This window comes from Musca domestica, unplaced genomic scaffold (genome assembly GCF_030504385.1).
Source record: "Musca domestica strain aabys unplaced genomic scaffold, Musca_domestica.polishedcontigs.V.1.1 20, whole genome shotgun sequence".
NCBI classification, from domain to species: domain Eukaryota; kingdom Metazoa; phylum Arthropoda; class Insecta; order Diptera; family Muscidae; genus Musca; species Musca domestica.
In genome coordinates this window covers 6283435-6306231 of record NW_026712250.1, presented here as the reverse complement: position 1 = coordinate 6306231, position 22797 = coordinate 6283435, and the positions used below count along the sequence as shown (strand labels likewise).

Below are 22797 nucleotides of genomic sequence, written 5' to 3'. Positions count from 1 at the left end.
TTTGCCTTTGCATTCATTGTTTGATTATCCAAATCGTTGAATGGTATTTTTTTCCTGGAGGCTCCTTGGCCTGTTATGCAATCAATTTCCGGTTTCTATCACAACGATACAGTTGTTCTGGCTGGCTGGCCCGGCCTGGCCTTTGGACCAAGCCAAGGAGTGGGTGGCTGTTATTTTATGTTTCGGGAATTTTTTTTGCTGACCTCAAGTGCTCTCTCTCTCCCTCTTCCTATCATTGGAGTAGTTTAAGATGTGGAAAGCTGTTAACAAGTTTTGGGAAAATTTTTCTAATTTTGTAAGAAAATCGAGGGGAAATTAAGAAAATCGAGGTAATAAAAAATTTTGAAAAAATAATTCATAAAATTTTTTTCAAAAATTTTTTTTTATTAATTTTTTTTTAAGAGATTAAAAAAATACACAAGTTTAATTTCCTTTCGAAAAAAAATTATTTCTTAGGATTAAAATTGAAAAAAAATCATATTTTTTTTTTAAATTTTCTTAAGAGATTAAAATACACAAATTTAATTTCCTTTCGAAAAAAAAAATTATTTCTTAGCATTGAAATTGAAAAAAAAATCATAATTTTTTTTTTAAATTTTTTCGAAAAAAAAAATTTATGAATTTTTTTTTTAAATTTTTTTAAGATATTAAAAATACACAAATTTAATTTCCTTTCGAAAAAAAAATTATTTCTTAGGATTAAAATTAAAAAAAAAAATCATAAAATTTTTTTCAAAAAAAAAATTTATCATTTTTTTTAAATTTTTTTAAGAGATTAAAAATACACAAATTTAATTTTCTTTCGAAAAAAAATTATTTCTTAGGATTAAAATTAAAAAAAAAAATCATACATTTTTTTAAATTTTTTTTCAAAAAAATTTTTATCAATCCTTTTTTTTAATTTTTTTTGAGATTAAAAATACACAAATTTAATTTCCTTTCAAGAAAAATTATTTTTTAGCATTGAAATTGAAAAAAAAAATTCATATTTTTTTTTAATTTTTTTCCAAAAAAAATTTTATCAATTTTTTTTTTAAAGATTAAAAATACACAAATTTAATTTTCTTTCGAAAAAAAATATTTCTTAGCATTTCCTTACTTAATTCGCTTTAAATTGCCTCAAAAAATCAAAAGACTTAAGACACAAGCGTTATTAACAATCCATTGAACAACTCTCTGCCACTCCTTCTCTCTCTCTCTCTCACAATATCTCATTGTGTGTCGTGTTTCTCTTTGGAAATGTAAGTCATGACCAAAAGACTTAAGCAACGAACAGCGAAAGTATGTAGCATTGTTATGATATTAAGAGAGAGCTGGGAGTAGAGAGAGCGATGCACAATGGAATGAAATGAAAGACTTAAGACACATACACGAGTGTTATCATTATAATTCGCTTAAAGAGATCGCATTTTTATGATTTCAACGAAACAGAAGACTTAGGAAACAAACTTTTCTAGAGTTTTAAAATAGCCATTTTCTTTAAAGAAAAAATCCAGGTTTTCAAAATTAAATTCAGTAGAATTTTTGGAATATTTTCATTTTCAAAATCCAGCTTTAAGAGTGGACCTTTATATTTTTAATGGATTTACCAATTTTTTTAAGAGATTTTTTTGGTAAATATTTTAAATTGTTATCAAGAACATACGGCCGTTAAGGTATTAAAAATATTTTGTGTAGGCAAAACTGTGCATTTTTTAAAGATTTTCTTTTGGGAAACCTTAATTAAACAACCATTTTTTCAATAAAAATTTTCAATATCGGCTTTTTAATAACTTTATTTTGGCTTAAGGTCAATTGAAAAAATCTGTGTTTTATTTTTATAATTTTGGTTCTTATTTTTCGATTCCTTAATTAAACAACAGTCTTCGACAGTAATTTTCAGGATTTTTTTTTTGTGTTTTTTGAGAAAGGCAACAGTCTTGCTTCACTGTCTATGATTTTTTTAAAAAATTATTTTGAAATTATTTTCAGCTCTGTTTGTAATAACTGTAACAAATTTGTTAACAGCATTACCTGTGTTTCCTCATTTGTCTTCGACGTTTTCTGTTCGGCCCCTTTGAAATTAACACATCATCATCATCATTATACCCGCCGTCAACAATTTCAAAGACCGCTGTCGGTTTCTTTTTCAACAATTTTGAGTAGCATAAAAATGGCATGAAGAAGCTTTTGTTGATGATGATCATCAAAACGAAAGACAGACTTTGAGCTGCTTAGCTTTTTACTAATTCAATTAAATTTTTTTATTATGACGTTGGACGCAGGGGCTGGAAAGTGAAATTTGGTAGCAAAAATATGAAAAAAAATTGTTAGATAGGATTTTTTTTTTGTGTAAACAAATCTTTGTTGAATTAATTTTTTCTGAAGGAAAAATTTTGCTGAATAGAATTTTTCCATAAAAAGCTGTATTTTTTCTTGAGAAAAATTTAGATGATATTTTTGGTTCAAAAACTTTGCTAAATTTCGATTTTTTACCGAAAATCATTAAAAAACTCCCATTTCCTAAGGAAAACCTTAGTGAATAGAGATTTCCAAAAAAAATCTACTGCTAATATTTGGCATATTTTCGTTTCCGAATCTTCAATAATTTTCTCACTGCTGAATTTTCAAAACTAAAAAATTCTTCTCATTTTTGACCGATTTTCGTTTCCAAATCTTCAATAATTTTTCTCATATCATTTTGACCCTGGGGACGCCTATAGTCAGATTTTAAGTTTTATCCATTTTTTTCTTTTACTACTCCCCCGGAAACAAATCTCCAGCCCATTCAGATTTATTGTTATCCACTTAATCATGTCCGCACATGTAAGAAATCAATTGTGTCTACACCCATAGTTATTTTTTATTGATTTTATTTTTTTTATTTTTTTTTTTTTTTTGTTGTTCCTTCGTCGTCTTCTTCAAAAGCCAGCCCTAAATGTCTTTGTCTAAACGCTTGTCTTGTTATTTCGGTTCATGTTTAATTAAATCGAAAATATTGTTGTTACATGCAATTATTTGAAGGCATTGAAATCTCGATACGACAACGGCAAGTGTTCAATGATGGACCAACCCAAAAAATAAAATTCATGTTATTTCAAGAAATAGAGGAAGTAAGGAAAATGGTACAGGGCGTTGGTTTGGCATTTTTTAAATTTAAAAAAAAAAAAACTAAAAATAATCTCCTAAAACTGTTAAAAAAATATTTTTAATATTTTTTCAATAATTTTTTTAATATAAATATTTTTTTATATAAAAAATTAATACTGAAATGAAAATCCTTAAAATTAAAAAAAAAATTTGCAATAAGTTCGAAATATATACTACTTTCCAGAGAACGGCCCTTGTAAGCCATCATCCACACCAAATATGCCTGATGAGCCGCTTAACCAACGGCGAAACGCGTCGCATAGTGGTGAGTGTGTGATAGTGTCTATCTGGCTTTCCTTTTCACTGCAAATTTCAGATCATTAAGCTCGAAAGAGAAAACAAACACATAAATCATAAAAAAAAAATATTTTTAATAAAATATTTCAATTTTTAAAAATTATGGTTTCTTAAAAAAAAGTCATTAAACGATTTTTTTTAAATAAAAATAGAAATAATATTAAAAAAATATTTTTAATATTTTATTTAAATTTTTTAAAATTATGGCTACATTTAAAAAATAATTTCTCAATAAAAGTATTTTTTTAAATTAAAGAAAAGAGAAATGATATTCTAAAAATATTTAAAAAAATATATTTCTAATTTCTTTAAAAAAATATTTTTAATATTTTCTTCATTAATTTTTTTAATTACAAAAAAACTAAAACTGAAATTCAAATCCTTAAAATAAAAAAAAAATAGTTTTAATAATTTTAATTTCAATATTTAAAAATTGCGGTTTCTTAAAAAAATCTCATTAAACGATTTTTTTTAAATAAAAATAGAAATAATATTCTTAAAATATTTAAAAGAATATTTTTAATATTTTTTTTAATTTTTTTAAAATTATGGTTACATTTAAAAAAAAATTTCTCACTAAAAGTATTTTTTAAATTAAAAAATAGAAATGATATTCTAAAAATATTTAAAAAATATATATTTAATTATTTTTGTTTTGTCATTTTTTTAATTCATAAAAATAAAATCTAAAAAAATCTATTTTAAAAAAAAAATTAAAAGTTTAAAAATTAAGACTTCATTTAAAAAATAATTTCTCATTAAACAAATTTAAAAAAAAAGAATAGAAATTATTTTCTAAAAACATAAAAAAATATTATATATATAATTATTATTATATAATTATTGTTGCTTTTTCACTTTTTTTCATTTTAAAAAAATTTAACAAAAAATTATATCCCAATAATATCATTTCAAACAAAATTATTTATGATAATGTTTTTTTTTTTAAATTATATTATTTATAAAAAGGTTGTTTTTTTAATTTTCATAAATTGATATCTCTTCAAACAATTTTTTTGAATTAAAAAAAACTTGAAATTTTGTTCTAAAAACATTAAAAAAAATAATTTCGTTAATTATTTTTTTTTTTATAAATTATGAATTTATCAAAAAAAAAAAACTTATTAAATGAGTGTTTTAAATTAAAAAATAGAAATTATATTCCAAATATATAAAAAAAATATTTATAATAAATTTTTTTTTGTTTTGTCAATTTTTATATTAAAAAAATAGCAACTAAATATTTTATCCTAATAAAATTATTTAAAACAAAGTTATTTTTTATAATATTTTTTTAAACTATTTTTTTAAATTAAAGAAACTTCAAATTTTTTTCTAAAAATATTAAAAAAATATATATATTTTTAATTATTTTTTTAATTTTTATAAATTATGAATTTATTAAAAAGAAATTTCTTATTAAATGAGTGTTTTAAAAAAATAGAAATTTTATTCCAAATATATTAAAAAAATATTTATAATAACATATTTTTGTTTTGTCAATTTTTAAATTAAAAAAATAGCAACTAAATATTATATCCTAATAATATTATTTAAAACAAAATTATTTTTTATAATATTTTTTTAAATTTTTATAAATCATAGCTTCATTTAAAAAAATAATTTCTCATTTAAATTGCCTCAAAAAATCAAAAGACTTAAGACACAAGAGTTATTAACGAACCGTTGAACAACACTCTGCCACCCCTTCTCTCTCTCAATATTTCACAGTGTGTCGTGTTTCTCTTTGGTAATGTAATGCATGACCAAAAGACTTAAGAAACGAACAGCGACAGTAATTGGCATTGTTATGATCTTGAGATAGCCGAGAGATATGTACAATGCAATTAAATGAAAGACTTAAGAGACATACATGGCTGCTTTTATAATTGACCTAAAGAGAGAAAGTATTTCTGATGTCAACAAACAAAAGAGTTAGGAAACAAACTTTTCTTGCGTTTTAAGAGTCATTTTAATTTAAAATAGGCTTTAAATTAATTTTTTAAAGGGAATTTTGTTGAAAATCATTGCCTAAGAAGAGAATTATGACTTTTCAAAAAATAAAAAAATTCTGTGATGAAATATTATTTTTAGCCTAGTATTTTTTTATTATTGTTGGTTTATTTTGCATGATTGCTAGTGTTTCCAAAACCCAAATTAAATATTGTCTTGGGTGCTAATTTAAGGACTCTCAACCTATTTATCACTTCTTGCAATGCTAACATGTTATTTTAGCACTTCGATTTGTATCATTTCATCTTCGAATTGTAACTAAAAATAATTCTCGATTCTTCGTTCTTTCTTTTAACAATCCCCCTCAATTAAAATTTCAAACCAAGAACAATATTTTTTTGGTTTCTCTTTTTTTTTTGAGAATGAAATAAATTGCAAATAATCATAGATGGCTAACTGTTATTAGCATATATATATGTATGTGTATGTGAATGTTGTGCCATTCACTACCAAAGTCAGGCAATCATTTTTATTGATTATTGATTGCAAGCAATCAATTGTCGTGAATGAAAATGTAAGAGGCAAAGCAACAACGGCAGCAGCCATGTAGATAACCATTTATGGCCATCTAAGTAAGAGATACTTCTGGCACAGGCATTAAAATCATATTTATGTTACACATATGTTTGTATGATTGCACTGCGAGGCTATGGACAAAGGGGTAAAAGGAAGAAAAACAGGTTAAAATTGGATTTGTGGCTGCTCACTTTATAACAAAACAGCTAACAACAACTGAACATAGTTTACAGTTTTCATTGCAATGCAATGCAACTGGTGTCTTGGAACAATGTATCGTTTGTTATTGTGGCCAAAGGAGGTGATCCAGAAAAGCAAACGAGAGATGACCATTTGTCCATAGACTCTAGGCTCGAATGTGACCAGTTAGATTTCAAAGCTAAAACTGATGATTATTGTAACTCTATCTATCTGCGCTGTTTATCGGCTTGAAGATTTTTCGTAACACACCTGAGCTATGTTAATTGCTGAGCATTTCGAGTTAAGTGAATTTCCTTTGAATTATACTCCGGCAATTGCTGCAGAAATTTATGGGATTTTTTTTGGTTCGTATACAATTTCAAAGAGCTTCTATTTTTAAAAGATTTAAAAAAAGTGATAAATAAATGAAGTTTGTAACTTAAGTCTTATGATTTTCAATGGTCACGTTTTGCCCATAGAACTTTGTTTTAATTTCATATTTTTTGTTGTTATGTGAAAGTTTATTTTTTTATATTTATTATGATTCTTCATAAATTTTAGATTTCTAAAATGCTATACCATTCCATTTTTTATTTTTATTTATATTTTTTGCCCCCAACTCGCCGATCTGTCATTTAATAAATTCTCACAGGCCATTGCCTCATCATTTTCACATCTTGCTCTCTCTCTCGAGCTCTTGTTTGTAATGGTGTTGGCCGTGTTGTTTTCTTGTCGCCAGAATGATCTCACACCGGGTAACATCCTACAATTAATTTACTGCATGCTGCGTTTAATAGAAGCAGCGCGCAGCACTTGCCAAACGAATTGCATTGGCCACAGCTGTGCCACCAAAATTATGGTTACCATCCTTGTTGCATGGCATGTCGAATGTGCATGGCCAGCTCCCCACTTTGATGATGGGGGGGAATCGAAACGAAAACCTATTTTGATCTGTGATGCCACTGTGTGGGCAATTAATGTAATTCTGTTGTGAACTGGTGTACAGTGTTATAATTAATGGTCCAGATGGTCCAGGAGCGGGAAGCAATAATAATCAAAGAACAAAAACAAGTAGGAAACATGCAATCGTGATGATAGGACAATATTTAATTTAGAAAAAAATATAAAGAAATAAATTAAAATTGTTTACATTTTTAAAATGATTTTCAGGCAATGCAATAAAAAAATTAAAAAAATCTTAAAAAAATATTTAAAGGGAGAAAAAGAAAATTTTAAAATTTCAAACTCTTCCATATTTTGAAATATAAAAAATTTAAAAAAAAATCCAAAATAAATATTTAGAAGTAGAAAGAGAAAATTTGAAAATTTCAAATTCTTGCATATTTTGAAATATTTTTTAAATATTTACTTTGAAAAATATTTTCAAAATCCACAATTCAGTCTACAAAAATATATTTATTATACATTAAGGGTTGTATGTCACATCTACCATAAAAAAAACTGTTAAAAAAATTCACGGTTGTATGTCCATTAAAAAATATATATTTTTAAAAAGTCCAGGTTTAAAGCTGACTTTAAAAATGGGAAGCTTATAACTTATCTTGAAAAACTTATGAAAAATTCCACTTAATTTAATGTTTACAAATACAATTTTTTCTCCTACAGAAATTGGCTTATTTAAACTCCATAAAAGTTTGTTTCCTAAGTCTTTTGTTTGCGAAAATCATAAATACTTTCTCTTCTTCTCAATTATAATAACAGCCCTGTATGTTTCTTGTGTCTTTTGTTTAATTTGATTGCAAATCTCTCCCATCTCTCACCTCTCTCAATATAATACTCTCATGATAATTGAAAATACTTATTACACGATGTTCGTTTCTTAAGTCTTTTGAACATGAGTTACAATTTCAAAGAGAAAAATGGCACACTGAGAGATATTGAGAGAGAAGGAGTGGCAAAGTGTTTTTCAAAGGTTTGTGTCTTAAGTCTTTTGATTAATTGTGGCAATTTGAAGGAACGTTAAATAAAAAAGGCAAAAAATATTTTTTTTTTAATTTCTGAAGAAAATCACTGAATTGGAATTATTAAAAAATATTATTCAAAGAAATTCTCTTATGAAGGTTTTTAAAAAATATTTTTTTTTTAATAAAATCAATGATTGAACTTTTTAAAAAATATTTTTTCAAACAAATCAACGACGTGTATTTTTTAAAAATTATTTTTTTGAAGAAATTCAATGACATGGATTTAAAAAAAAATATATTTTTCAAAGAAATTCAATAACGTGGATTTTTAAAAGAATATTTTTTCAAAAAAATCTGTAGTTGGTTTTTTTAAAAAAATACTTTTTCAAAAAAATCATAAAATTTTAAAAAAAAAATTTTTCAAGAAAATCATGAACGGTTTTTTTGAAATATTTTTTTTTTTAAAAATTCTATGACGTGGATTTTTTAAAAAATATTTTTTCAAGAAAATCAGTATCGTGGATTTTTTAAAAAATATTTCTTGAAGAAATTCAATGACGTGGATTTTTTAAAAAATATTTCTTGAAGAAATTCAATGACGTGGATTTTTTAAAAAATATTTTTTCAAGAAAATCAGTATCGTGGATTTTTTAAAAAAATATTTCTTGAAGAAATTCAATGACGTGGATTTTTTAAAAAATATTTCTTGAAGAAATTCAATGACGTAGATTTTTTAAAAAATATTTTTCAAAAAAATGTAAGACGTGGATTTTTTAAAAAATATTTTTCAAAGAAAATTAAAAACTGGGATTTTTTAAAAATATTTTAAAAGTTTTTAAAAAATATTTTCAAAGAAAATTAAATATTTTTTCAAGAAAATTTTCAAGAAAATTAGTGATGTGGATTTTTTTAAAAAAAATATTTTTTCAAAAATATCAGTGACGTGGATTTTTTAAAAAAATATTTTTCAAGAAAATCTATGACGTGGATTTTTTAAAAAAATATTTTTTAAAAAAATTCAATGACGTGGATTTTTTTAAAAAATATTTTTCAAAGAAAAAAAGAGGCTTGAATTTTTAAAAAAATATTTTTTTCAAGAAAATCAGTGACGTGGATTTTTTAAAAAAATATTTCTTGAAGAAATTCAATGACGTGGATATTTAAAAAAATATTTCTTGAAGAAAGTCAATGACGTGAATATTTAAAAAAATATTTCTTGAAGAAATTCAATGACGTGGATATTTAAAAAAATATTTCTTGAAGAAATTCAATGACGTGGATATTTAAAAAAATATTTTTCTAAGAAATTCAAAGATGTGAATTTTTTAAATAATATTTTGTTGAAGAAATTCAAAGACGTGGATTTAAAAAGAATATTTTTCAAAGAAAATGAAATAATAATATTTTTAAAAAAAATATTTTTCAAAAAAATTAAAGACTTGAATTTTTTAAAAAATATGTTTTAAAGAAAATTAAAGAAGTGGATTTTTACAAAAATATTTTTTCAAGAAAATAAGTGACGTGGATTTAAAAAAAAAAATATTTTTCAAAGAAAATTAAATATTAATATTTTTTAAAAAAATATTTTTCAAAAAAAATTAAATATTTGAATTTTTTAAAAAATAATTTTTAAAGAAAATTAAAGACGTGGATTTCTACAAAAATGTTTTTTTAATAAATTCAATGACGTAGATTTAAAAAAAAATGTTTACGTAATAAACTCGTGACGCGGTTTTTTTAATAAATAATTTTAAATAAAATCAGTTAAGTGGATTTGTTAAAAAATATTTTTTTCAAAGATGACGTGGATTTTCTTTTAAATATTTTTTGTCAAAGATGACTTGGATTTTTTTTAAAATATTTTTGAATAAAATCAATGTCATGGCCTTGAAAAATATATTTTAAAAAATATTAAACCTTGGATATCTCTTTAAAAAAAAAAAAACAGGAAAATACTTTTTGAAAAGAACTAAACCCTGGATATTTCTTTTAATTTTTTTTGTTTTGTTTTTGTTTTTTTTTTTTTAATCGAAAGAAATATTTTTAATATATTATTAATATTATATTGTTATTATTATTAATAATATTTTTTAATTTTTCCCAAATAATTAATAGACAATAAAAATTCTTCTTATGCCATTTCCTTCTGCCTTTCGCCACCTCAGATCTGTTTTTCCCGATAAAAAATCCAAAGACATTATTCATTTCTAATACTAATTATGTGTTGCAATCAAGTCATTTAACACCTGTTGTTTTGTAACCAAGAATCTGGAAACCTGACAACTACTTAAAACTATAAATACAATAAATTATATATAAAGACTACAAGACAGCAAAAAAAAAACGAACCAACGGCATTGGCCAAAAGAATTTTTTCCTCTTCGTCTTCGCAGACATCGTTGCCTTTTATCACAACCACCAGTTTTGTTTAACATCTTTAAAACCAAACTGACATCTGAATGCATGTTGCATTTGAGTTGTGTAAGGGGGGTTGGGGAAGAGCAAACCTACGACCACCACAGATAGGTGATGATGACAGCTAGAAATGGTCTTAGGCGGCCAGGAAAAGGTCCAACGAACCTATGCAGGAATCATGGCAGCAGCACCAACAACGAACTACACTTTATAAATAGATGCAGAAATCTGAAAATAATGAAGCTAGACACAGCAAGCGGCATTTAACAAATGTCTGCTGACATCAAAAGCATACCAATTAATAAGAAGCTGGGAGATAACAAGGCGAAATATGTATTTATGGTAATAGAATTGGATCTTTTTTCTTCTTCTAAAAATAAATCCAATTAGAAATTGGATTTGTGAGGGATTTAAGAAAGAAAAGGAAAATATTTTAAAGAAGTTTTTATTTTTCAAAAATTAAAAATTATTTTCAAAAAAAAGATACCGAAAAAATCAGACGCTTTCAATTTGTCCTCTTGAAATATTTTTTTTTTATTTTAAAAGACCTTCCACTGTTCGGAAATATTTCCGCAATGTAAGCCAACTGCCAGAATTTAATTAATGTATTAAGGTATTTCTTCACTCGCTCGCTCTCTCTATTTATATAAAGTTTACAACCCAGCAGAAAAATAAAATTGCCCTTAGGGTTTGACAAACAGGAATTCCTCCAGCCTCCTCAAGCAACACAAGGCCATGAAAAATGTTGAACTAAAACTTAACAATACCATAATAGGCTGTAAATATCTAAAGTCATAACATTAAAACAAATTATCCTTAATATATATTATTGAGAGGAGCTGTAATGCTTGGCAAATAAAACATTGAAGCATTTGCAATTGTATTGGTTAAATGGTTAGCAGGAAAAAATTTAAGTCATAGTTAAGGAAACAAAGGAAAGAGGATGTGAGTTTTAAAAATAGTTGGATTTCTTTGAAAAACATTCAATTGCCATTTAAAATTTATTGCAAGTTTGTTGCTTAAGTCTTTTGTTATTGGAAATGCAATGCTAAGAAAGGAAGAGAAATATTTTCCCTTTCATTTCGTGGAGAAATAGTATCAAACAACTGTAATTGAGAGCAAAGAGAATAAGGGAATTTTTACAGCTATCATTTGATGAGAAGTAATGCTAAGAGAGGAAGAGCAATATTTCTCTTTCATTTGGTTGAGAAACAGTATCAAACAACTGTAATTGAGAGCAAAGAGAACAAAAGAATTATTACAGCTATCATTTGATGAGAAGTAATCAAAAGACTTAGGAAACAAACTTTTTTTCTTCTGAAGCATTTGATAAAGAGAAACTCCATGGCTCTCTCATTTAGTTTGATGTGAGAAAAGGGCATACAAATACTAAAAAACCAATTTTTATTAAAAAAATAATATTTTAAAAAAATATATCTCTAAAAAAATTAGTATTTTTTTTAAATTCATTTATTTTTTAAAAATGATCAGAAAATATTTTTATTAAAAACAAATTTATAAAACCATTTAGGCTTTGTTTTTTGTGCATAAAAATCAGAAAAAATTATTTTTTGAAGAAAATCAATGACATGGAAATTTAAAAAAATATTTCTTGAAAGAAATTCAATGACATGGATTTTTTAAAAACATTTTTTTTAAATATATTAGAGACGTGGATTCTTTAAAAAATATTTTTCAAAGAAAATTAAAGACGTGGATTTTTTAAAAAATATTTTTCAAAGAAAATTAAAGACGTGGATTTTTTAAAAAATATTTTTCAAAGAAAATTAAAGACGTGGATTTTTTAAAAAATATTTTTCAAAGAAAATTAAAGACGTGGATTTTTTAAAAAATATTTTTCAAAGAAAATTAAAGACGTGGATTTTTAAAAAAATATTTTTCAAAGAAAATTAAAGACGTGGATTTTTTTAAAAATTTTTTTCAAAGAAAATTAAAGACGTGGATTTTTTAAAAAATATTTTTCAAAGAAAATTAAAGACGTGAGTTTTTTAAAAAATATTTTTCAAAGAAAATTAAAGACGTGGATTTTTTAAAAAATATTTTTCAAAGAAAATTAAAGACGTGGATTTTTTAAAAAATATTTTTCAAAGAAAATTAAAGACGTGGATTTTTTAAAAAATATTTTTCAAAGAAAATTAAAGACGTGGATTTTTTAAAAAATATTTTTCAAAGAAAATTAAAGACGTGGATTTTTTAAAAAAATATTTTTCAAAGAAAATTAAAGACGTGGATTTTTTAAAAAATATTTTTCAAAGAAAATTAAAGACGTGGATTTTTAAAAAAATATTTTTCAAAGAAAATTAAAGACGTGGATTTTTTAAAAAATATTTTTCAAAGAAAATTAAAGACTTGGATTTTTTAAAAAAATATTTTTCAAAGAAAATTAAAGACGTGGATTTTTTAAAAAATATTTTTCAAAGAAAATTAAAGACGTGGATTTTTAAAAAAATATTTTTCAAAGAAAATTAAAGACGTGGATTTTTTAAAAAAATATTTTTCAAAGAAAATTAAAGACGTGGATTTTTTAAAAAATATTTTTCAAAGAAAATTAAAGACGTGGATTTTTAAAAAAATATTTTTCAAAGAAAATTAAAGACGTGGATTTTTTAAAAAAATATTTTTCAAAGAAAATTAAAGACGTGGATTTTTAAAAAATATTTTTCAAAGAAAATTAAAGACGTGGATTTTTAAAAAAATATTTTTCAAAGAAAATTAAAGACGTGGATTTTTTAAAAAATATTTTTCAAAGAAAATTAAAGACGTGGATTTTTAAAAAAATATTTTTCAAAGAAAATTAAAGACGTGGATTTTTAAAAAAATATTTTTCAAAGAAAATTAAAGACGTGGATTTTTTAAAAAATATTTTTTTAAGGAAAGCAACTCATTCTCATTTAGTTTGATGTGAGAAAAGGCATACAAATACTAAAAAACAATTTTTATTAAAAAAAATATATTTTAAAATAAATATTTCCATTTATTTTTTAAAAAATTATTGAAAAATATTTTTTTCTAGAAAAAATGTATTTTAATTTTTTTTAATAAAAAAAAATATAAAATCATAAAACCATTGTTTTTGGGGCATAAAAAATCAGTTTTTGTTCCGTTACAAAAAGAAAACTGTTTAAACCGCAACATTGTCTATTATTATTTTTTTTCTTTGCCAACAACAATGACAACAAACAATAGCATACAATGCCATTGTAACTTTGTTTCCCTCCATGTATGTCTGTGTTTGTGTTTCTGCATCCCTATCTCACTTGGCAAATTGCAGCCAAGTAAAAGTCTTGCGGAACCATCAGATGGTCAAACGAAGAAAATGTAAAAAAAACAAATGTCCAGCATTTTTTCCTACTTCATCATCATAGCATTGCTTTGCTTGCTGTTCATATCACTGTCATTTTGCTAGCCTTCCGGCAATATTTTCTTTTTGAACTTTTGCTAGATTTTTTGCCCTCTTGCGAGCTGCTCACAATTGTGGTCAGTAGTTGTTGCAACAAGAACATGAGGAAGAGAACAACTTCAGTATCCGTGGCCTTTGGAGCAGAACAATGGAATATCTTGACACTTGAGAGTTCAGACAAAGGGGTCAATTGCAAATAACAAGGAAAATATTTGAAGTAGAGGTTATAAATTTTGCAAATATTCAAAGGAAAATATAGGAGGCAACAAAAACTTAAATTTAAGAGTGTATAAAATTGTTTTAATATTTAAAAAATTGTCAAGATATATCCACGAATATATATATATATATATATATATATATATATATATATATATATATATATATATTGATTTAAATATATACTTTTATTTTTTTTATTAATTATTATTATTATTATATTATTATTATTATTATTATTATTATTATTATTATTATTATTATTATTATTATTATTATTATTATTATTATTATTATTATTATTATTATTATTAATTTTATTAATATTATTATTATTTTATTATTATTATTATTATTATTATTATTATTATTATTATTATTATTATTATTATTATTATTATTATTATTATTATTATTATTATTATTATTACTATTATTATTATTATTATTATTATTATTATTATTATTATTATTATTATTATTATTATTATTATTATTATTATTATTATTATTATTATTATTATTATTATTTTTTTTTTTTTTTTTTGAAAATCAATTTCCACACTTTTGAAAATTTTCGGATTAACATTTAAGCGGACTTTTAAAACATTGAATGAAAAACATGGCAAAAACGAAAATAAATCTTGATTTTGCAGTTATCCTTCCATGGGGAGCTATTACAAAAAGTGGATCGATATGATCCATTTTCTACACCAATGATTCTGGATGGAATCCAAAGATCTCTAATAAATTTCAAATAAATTAAAATAATTATAGAGACATTTCAAGAAAATTTGCTTCAGCTTCTTCGAAAAAATTTGCCGATGTATTACTCAATTAATTATTTAATAAATTTTGCTTTTAAAAACATTTTTAGACAGCATTCATCTTTAAAAATGTTGAAATAAATTTTAAATATCATTAAAATATTACATTTTAATTTTCTCTTTAACAATATCTTCATACGATTTCGCATAGCTCTGTTTTAAACTAATATTTGTAAATTCTCTTAATTCTTCCTCTCCTTCCTCTCTGTCTCTGAGAGATATATTTTATTTGAACTCCCTCTTTAATGGTGAGATGAGAACACACATAAATAACAAATGAAAACAAATGGACTATCATCAAGTTTGTTACTTAAGTCTAATTGAGAGTAAAACTCATATTGCCCTTGCCGTTACTGTGAGATGAGAATAACCGTTCTAATGAGCAGCTCGACTCATTTCAATGAGAAATCTCTTCTAAAATCACAGTTTCTCTTTAGAACTCGGCATTTAACAAAATCGAGTATGTTTCTTAAGTCTTTTGTATTTTTAGAGGGTTAATTCCTTATTTCTCACAATTTCAAGGGAAAATAGAGTTTTTGTCGGAATTAAAATATTTTTAGATTAAGAACGAAAACAAATTATTGAAAATATTGAAAAAAATAAAAATAAAAAATATTCTATAGACCAGTCTTTCTTTTGAGACATGATTTTTCAGACCTATTTTTACAATTTAGAGGTAAATTACAATAGTTTTTGTCAGAATTATTAGAATAATATTTTCTTTTCGGACACATTTTTTCAGATTTTTTTTATTTTCTTCAGTTTGCAATGGGATTTATTTCTTACATTTGAATATGTAGCCGATCATTTTCATAAGATATTATTATAATGTTATTTTCTTCATATATGTATACATATATCATTCCTCCTCCTATATCATTGCCCTTATTATGTTCAACAAAATGCCGGCAATTATACGCAAGAATAGCGTAACAAAATTGTAACCCGTTCCCATCTAAAGCTTATCAAATTACAAGCTCTACATAAATGTAAAACAATCAGCCGCGGATAGCTTATAACAGACATAGATACACAGATTTTTGTGAGTTTGTGTGTATTTTCATATAATGATTATGATGATGACTTTTTCCTAGAATTGTTTTAAAAAAAAAAATTAGACACTTAGGCGTACATTTATTGCCTCTCGCCCGTTTTGCCATATTGAAATGAGCTCTGGTTATCTGTAAAAATTACTGTAGCATAAAATAGTTTATGCTTGAGTTCGAAAGCTAATTTTTTTTTTCAATTTTCTTGTGATTGAAATGCGATTTTTTTCCTATTGTATTTAAATAGAATTTTGTTAAATGTAATGGGAGTAAAGATCAAAGAAAAATGTAGGCGAAAAACGGTTAAGGGGTGAAGAGAAAAATATTAGACTTGGAGTAAATAATTAATAGAAATTGAAAAAAGTAGGAAAATATCAAATCAAAAAAAAATAAAAAATAAATCCAAAAAAAAACTTCAAAAAATAAAAAAAAATAAAGATCTAAAATGTATGTTTCTCTTAGAAAAGAGGAAATTATCCCATACTCTCTCTTTATGTAATTCCTATATTATTATTCTCTTCTGTTCAACTTCCATCTCTGTCTGTCTATCATTTGAGAGAGAGAGAGTAAAAAAATTGGAATTCGAATGAAAAATAAATTGAATTTAAAAAATAAAATAAAAAACAAATAGGAAATAAAATATTCACAAAAATTGTCCAAAAAATCGACAAAAAATGTTTAAAAATCCTAAAATGTATATCTCTCTTAGAAAAGAGAAAATTATCTCATATTCTCTCTTTATGTAATTCCCATATTATTATTCTCTTCTGTTAAACTTCCATCTCTCTCTCTATTACATTTGAGAAACGGTTAAAGTGTAACAAAATTAGACTTCGAATGAAAAAAAAGAATTAAAAAATTACAAAAATAAAAATCAAAAACAAATCAAAAAAATCAAAAATAAATAAAAAAAAGGATTAAAATATGTGTTTCTCTTATAAAAGAGAAAACTATCTCATAAAATGTCAAAAAAAAAAATCTTAAAATATGTGTTTCTCTTAGAAAAGAGAAAATTATCTCATTAAATGTCAAAAAAATCTTAAAATATGTGTCTCTCTTAGAAAAGAGAAAATTATCTCATATTCTCTCTTTTTGTAATTCCCATATTTTTATTCTCTTCTGTTAAACTTCCATCTCTCTCTATTTCATTTGAGAAACGGTTAAAGTGTAAAAAATTAGACTTCGAATGAAAAAGGAAAAAAAATTAAAAAAAATAAAATGTTAAAAAAAAATCAAAAAAATTAAAAAAATATTAAAATATGTGTTTCTCTTAGAAAAGAGAAAATTATCTCATAGAGAGAGAGCTCTTTATTTAATTTGTTATTTTATTATTATTCTCTTCTATTAAACTCCCATCTCTCTCTTGTCTCTCTCTGTATCTCATTTGAATTTCTATATCATTATTATTCTCTCAAAATAAAAACTCTCTTCTAATCACAATTCCCTCTTCTCTCCCTCTCTCACTTTTAGATGCGACTGAATTCTTCCAAACATCATAATCACCAACAAAAGAAAGATCACCGCCACAGAATCACCAGCAACATCATGAGTCTCAGCACCAGTACCACTACCAGTATTGTCATAGCCACATGCCTCCTGCTCGTAGCCCTACCCTCACCTGCCGCTGGCCGCATGGCTTTTGAAAAGCTCACAGATTATGATTTTGCCGGCACCACCTACTACAGCGTTAAGAACCTCTCACTCTACGAATGTCAGGGATGGTGTCGCGAAGAGGCCGACTGTCAAGCTGCTGCCTTTAGTTTTGTCGTCAATCCCCTGTCTCCGTCGCAGGAGACTCACTGCCAACTGCAAAATGATTCCTCGGCCCACAATCCCTCGGCTGCTCCTCAGCGTTCGGCCAACATGTACTACATGGTCAAACTGCAACTGCGCAGTGAAAATGTCTGCCATCGGCCATGGTCCTTCGAGCGTGTACCCAACAAGGTCATTCGTGGCAATGACAATGCCCTCATCTATACCAGCACCAAGGAAGCTTGTCTCTCGGCCTGTTTGAATGAGAAACGTTTTGTGTGCCGCTCTGTGGAATACGATTACAACAGCATGAAATGTGTTCTCTCCGATGCGGACAGACGTAGTGGTGGACAATTTGTACAATTGGCCGATGCCCAGGGCACGGATTATTTTGAGAATTTATGTTTGAAACCCCAACAGGCCTGTAAATCCACCCGATCCTTTGCCAATGCCCGTGTGGGTGTTTCGGAAGAAAAGGTGGCCCAATATGTTGGCCTCCACTACTACACCGACAAGGAATTGCAAGTCACCTCGGAATCAGCCTGTCGCCTGGCCTGTGAAATTGAATCGGAATTTTTGTGCCGTTCCTTTTTGTATCTCGGTCAGCCCCAGGGAGCCCAATACAACTGCCGCCTATACCACTTGGATCACAAGACTCTGCCCGACGGACCCTCAACCTATTTGAATCATGAACGTCCCTTGATCGATCATGGCGAACCAATTGGTCAATATTTTGAAAATATTTGCGATAAATCGGCTGCTTCGTCTATTTCCACAAGTCCCGGACCCTTGGATCAATTGGATCAACAGGCACCTTTGTTGGGAGTTGAGGAAGATCCTACCTTGAATATTACCAGGAATGATGTGAACTGCGATAAGACCGGTACCTGTTATGATGGTGAGTAGAAGGGGGAAGAGGGGCCCAGAAACTCAAATTTTTAAACAAAAATAAACACCATGAGGTCCATGACTTTTTTTCTACAGAATTGTGGTGGACCTTAAAAAATCGGAGAATTTTTTTCTATCGAAAAAAAACTTGGAGCCTGAGTTCTGAAACTTTTTTCTATCGAAAAAACTTACGACCCTGAAGTCGGCGATTTTTTTCTAATGAAAAAATTTAAAACCTAGGTTCGGCGAAATTTTTTCTATCGGAAAAACTTGCAACCCTGAGTTCAGCGATTTTTTTTATTGAAAAAACTTACGACCCTAAGGGCGGTGAATTTTTTTCTATCGAAAAAACTTACGACCCTGTGGTCGGCGAATTTCTTTCTATCGAAAAAACTTGCGACCCTGTGGTCGGCGAATTTCTTTCTATCGAAAAAAATTGCGACCCTGTGGTCGGCGAATTTTTTTCTATCGAAAAAACTTGCGACCCTGTGGTCGGCGAATTTTTTTCTATCGAAAAAACTTGCGACCCTGTGGTCGGCGAATTTTTTTCTATCGAAAAAACTTGCGACCCTGTGGTCGGCGAATTTTTTTCTATCGAAAAAACTTGCGACCCTGTGGTCGGCGAATTTTTTTCTATCGAAAAAACTTGCGACCCTGTGGTCGGCGAATTTTTTTCTATCGAAAAAACTTGCGACCCTGTGGTCGGCGAATTTTTTTCTATCGAAAAAACTTGCGACCCTGTGGTCGGCGAATTTTTTTCTATCGAAAAAACTTGCGACCCTGTGGTCGCTGAATTTTTTTCTATAGAAAAAACTTGCGCCCTGTGGTCGGTGAATTTTTTTCTATAGAAAAAACTTGCGCCCTGTGGTCGGTGAATTTTTTTCTATAGAAAAAACTTGCGACCCTGTGGTCGGTGAATTTTTTTCTATCGAAAAAACTTGCGACCCTAGGGTCGGTGAATTTTTTCATATAGGAAAAATCTTGCGAACATGTGGTCGGCGAATTTTTTTTCTATAGAAAAAACTTGCGACCCTGAGGACGGCGAATTTTTTTCTATAGAAAAAACTGGCGACCCCAGGGTCGGCGATTTTCTTTTTCTATCGAAAAAACCTTGCGAACCTGAAGTCGCCGAAAAATTTTGCCCCGAGATCGGCGATTTTTTATTTTTTTTTACAATTTTTTAATTTGATTTTTTTTGCTCCTCTTTAGTCTCCGTCCACTGCAAGGATACCCGCATTGCTGTCCAGGTCCGCACCAACAAACCCTTCAATGGCCGTATCTATGCTTTGGGCCGTTCCGAGACCTGTAACATTGATGTCATCAATTCGGATTCCTTCCGCTTGGATTTGACCATGGCTGGCCAGGATTGTAATACACAGAGTGTGGTAAGTTCGGAATTCAAAATTAAGAAAAGGGAACCCTTTCAAATAATTTTTGAAAATTTTAGACCGGTGTCTACTCCAATACCGTGGTCCTGCAACACCACAGCGTGGTCATGACCAAGGCCGATAAAATCTACAAAGTCAAGTGTACGTATGACATGAGCTCCAAGAACATTACCTTCGGTATGATGCCCATCCGTGATCCGGAAATGATCCATATCAATTCCTCGCCTGAGGCTCCACCACCAAGAATTCGTATTTTGGATACCCGTCAACGTGAGGTGGAGACAGTGCGCATTGGTGATCGTTTGAACTTCCGTATTGAGATTCCAGAAGACAGTAAGTGAAGGGGGAGGGGGGATGGGTTTTATTTAAAGGGGAGGATATTAATTTTTTTTCGAATTTTTTTGTCGTTAAAGCTCCCTATGGCATTTTTGCCCGTTCCTGTGTGGCCATGGCCAAGGATGCCCGCACCAGCTTTAAAATCATTGATGATGATGGCTGTCCCACCGATCCCACAATCTTCCCCGGCTTCACGGCCGATGGCAATGCCCTGCAGTCCACCTATGAGGCCTTTAGATTTACCGAAAGCTATGGTGTCATCTTCCAGTGTAATGTGAAATACTGCCTGGGTCCCTGTGAGCCGGCCGTGTGCGAATGGAACATGGAATCGTTTGAGAGCTTGGGCAGAAGACGTCGTCGTTCCGTGGAGAGGTGAGGAGGATTTGTAGATGGTTTTTAGAATTTTTTATAATTTTTTTTCGATTTTCTTTGCCCCACCAGCAATGAAACCAAGGAAGCCGATGAGGACATGAACATTTCCCAGGAGATTTTGGTCTTGGACTTTGGTGATGAGAAACGTGAATTCTTCAAATCCGATCCCAGCACAGACTTTGCTAAAGGTATGAATTGAGAGCCACCCGGGGTAACCCTCTCAAAGGACCCTATGCTAATAACCAAAAAAAAAAAAAAAAAAACATTTTCTATTCCTTTTTTCCATTTTTTTTTTATTTATTTATAGATAAGACTGTCACTATCATTGAACCCTGCCCCACTAAAACTTCCGTCTTGGCCTTGGCCGTAACCTGTGCTCTCATGATCTTATTGTATATTTCCACCTTGTTTGTGTACTATATGAAAAAATGGATGCAACCCCATAAAATTGTAGCATAAGACCAACAACAACAACAATTACAACAACACCAATCAACCAACCACCACCTAGTGAAAGTAAAACTAATGACAACAACACAGCAATAATCAATCACCCATACAGACACACACACACACGCATAACCAAGCAATCACACAGACACAAACAAACACACATGCAAACGTGAAAAATGCAAAAATACGAAAAATCCTAAATATTACGGTAATTAGTGTTTAAAGAACAAAAAATAACAACAACAACAACAAAAAACTGAGTAAAAAAATTAGAAAAAAATACTTGGTTTTTTGGAAAACAAAAAAATTATGTCTAGTTAAGTAAGCTTTTTTATAAATTTTATTATAAAACCAGCAAAAGGTTTGGAAAAAAAAAACCGAAACCTAAAACTTAAGCCTATGCGATGCAAGAAAAAAACAAATTATTTTATAAAACTAAAAAATCCTAGTTAGAAAGCTTTGTTGGCTGCAGCATGAAAAAAAGCTCAAAAGCTTTCGGCTATCTATTTATTATCTATTAAAAAAAAATACTTTCTATTTTACTATTTCTTTTGGAAAATAAGCTATAAAATAAGATTTTAAAACCGATTTTCAAAAAGCTTTTAGGAAAGCTTGGAAGTCTTTGACATACAAATGAAAAGCTTTGGAGGTATTAAAAAAACAAATATTTAAAAAAAAAATTCAAAATTAGTTTATAATACAAAAATTTGTCATAAATCATGGGGAAATTAAGCAAATTTTACCAAAAAAGCTTAAAGCTCTAGAGGCAGATTTTTATGTTAATAGCTTCAAGTATTAGAGAAATTTTAAAAAAGTGGAAATTAGTTTCATAATACAATTTTAAACATATAATTTTGCAAAGGGATTAAAATATTTAAAAAAAGCTCAAAAAATAGTGATTTCCTCAAAAGCTTTGGAAACTTTAAAATCGACTTTAAAACAGTTAGACAACCATTTTGGAATGAGTTGTTAATTAAATAAAAAAAACGTAAATTAGATCCATAAAACAATTTTAAACAATTAATTTTGAAAAGGGATTAAAATACCAAAAAAAGCTCAAAAAATAGTGTTTTCCTCAAAAGCTTTGAAAACTTTAAAATCGACTAAAAAACAGTTAAACAACCATTTTGAAATAAGTTTTTAATTAAATTATTTTGGAACTTTAAAACTGTTAGACAACCATTTTGAAATGAGTTTTCAATAAAATTACTTCAAAATTAACTTTAGAAGGATTATAAGATTAAAAAGCTTTATTTCCTTCAAAAGCTCCGTAGTGTGGAAACTACAAAAGTAGATCAAATATTATAGAAATTAAAAAAAAAAAAACTGCAAATTAGTTTCATAAAACAATTTTAAACAATTAACTTTGCAAAGGGATTAAATACTTAAAAAATTCAAAATAGCTTTATTTTCCCTAAAAGCTTTGGAAACTTTAAAATCGACTTTAAAACAGTTAAACAACCATTTTGAAATGAGTTTTTAATGAAATTACTTCAAAATTCACTTTAGAGGGGCTATGAGATTAAAAAGCTTTATTTTCTACAAAAGCTCCGTAGTGGGGAAAACACAAAATAAAGATATTGCGATTTAATTTTTTAATTGATTTTGTAAGGTATTTTG

The 22797-nt window shown here is 27.2% G+C and overlaps 1 protein-coding gene across 1 annotated transcript in view; it reads left to right on the top strand.

Annotated features, from left to right (window-relative positions):
• The window catches only part of LOC101895044 (uncharacterized), a 116065-nt gene extending 94628 nt beyond the window's left edge, over positions 1–21437 (top strand). Inside the window, exons 3-8 of the mRNA XM_059122547.1 lie at positions 17459–18638; positions 19838–20013; positions 20076–20349; positions 20430–20724; positions 20794–20912; positions 21032–21437. Coding sequence (XP_058978530.1) covers positions 17459–18638; positions 19838–20013; positions 20076–20349; positions 20430–20724; positions 20794–20912; positions 21032–21183 — 2196 coding nt within the window. The 3' untranslated portion in view covers positions 21184–21437. The remainder of the gene's footprint in view (positions 1–17458; positions 18639–19837; positions 20014–20075; positions 20350–20429; positions 20725–20793; positions 20913–21031) is intronic.
• Positions 21438–22797: the final 1360 nt, after the last annotated feature.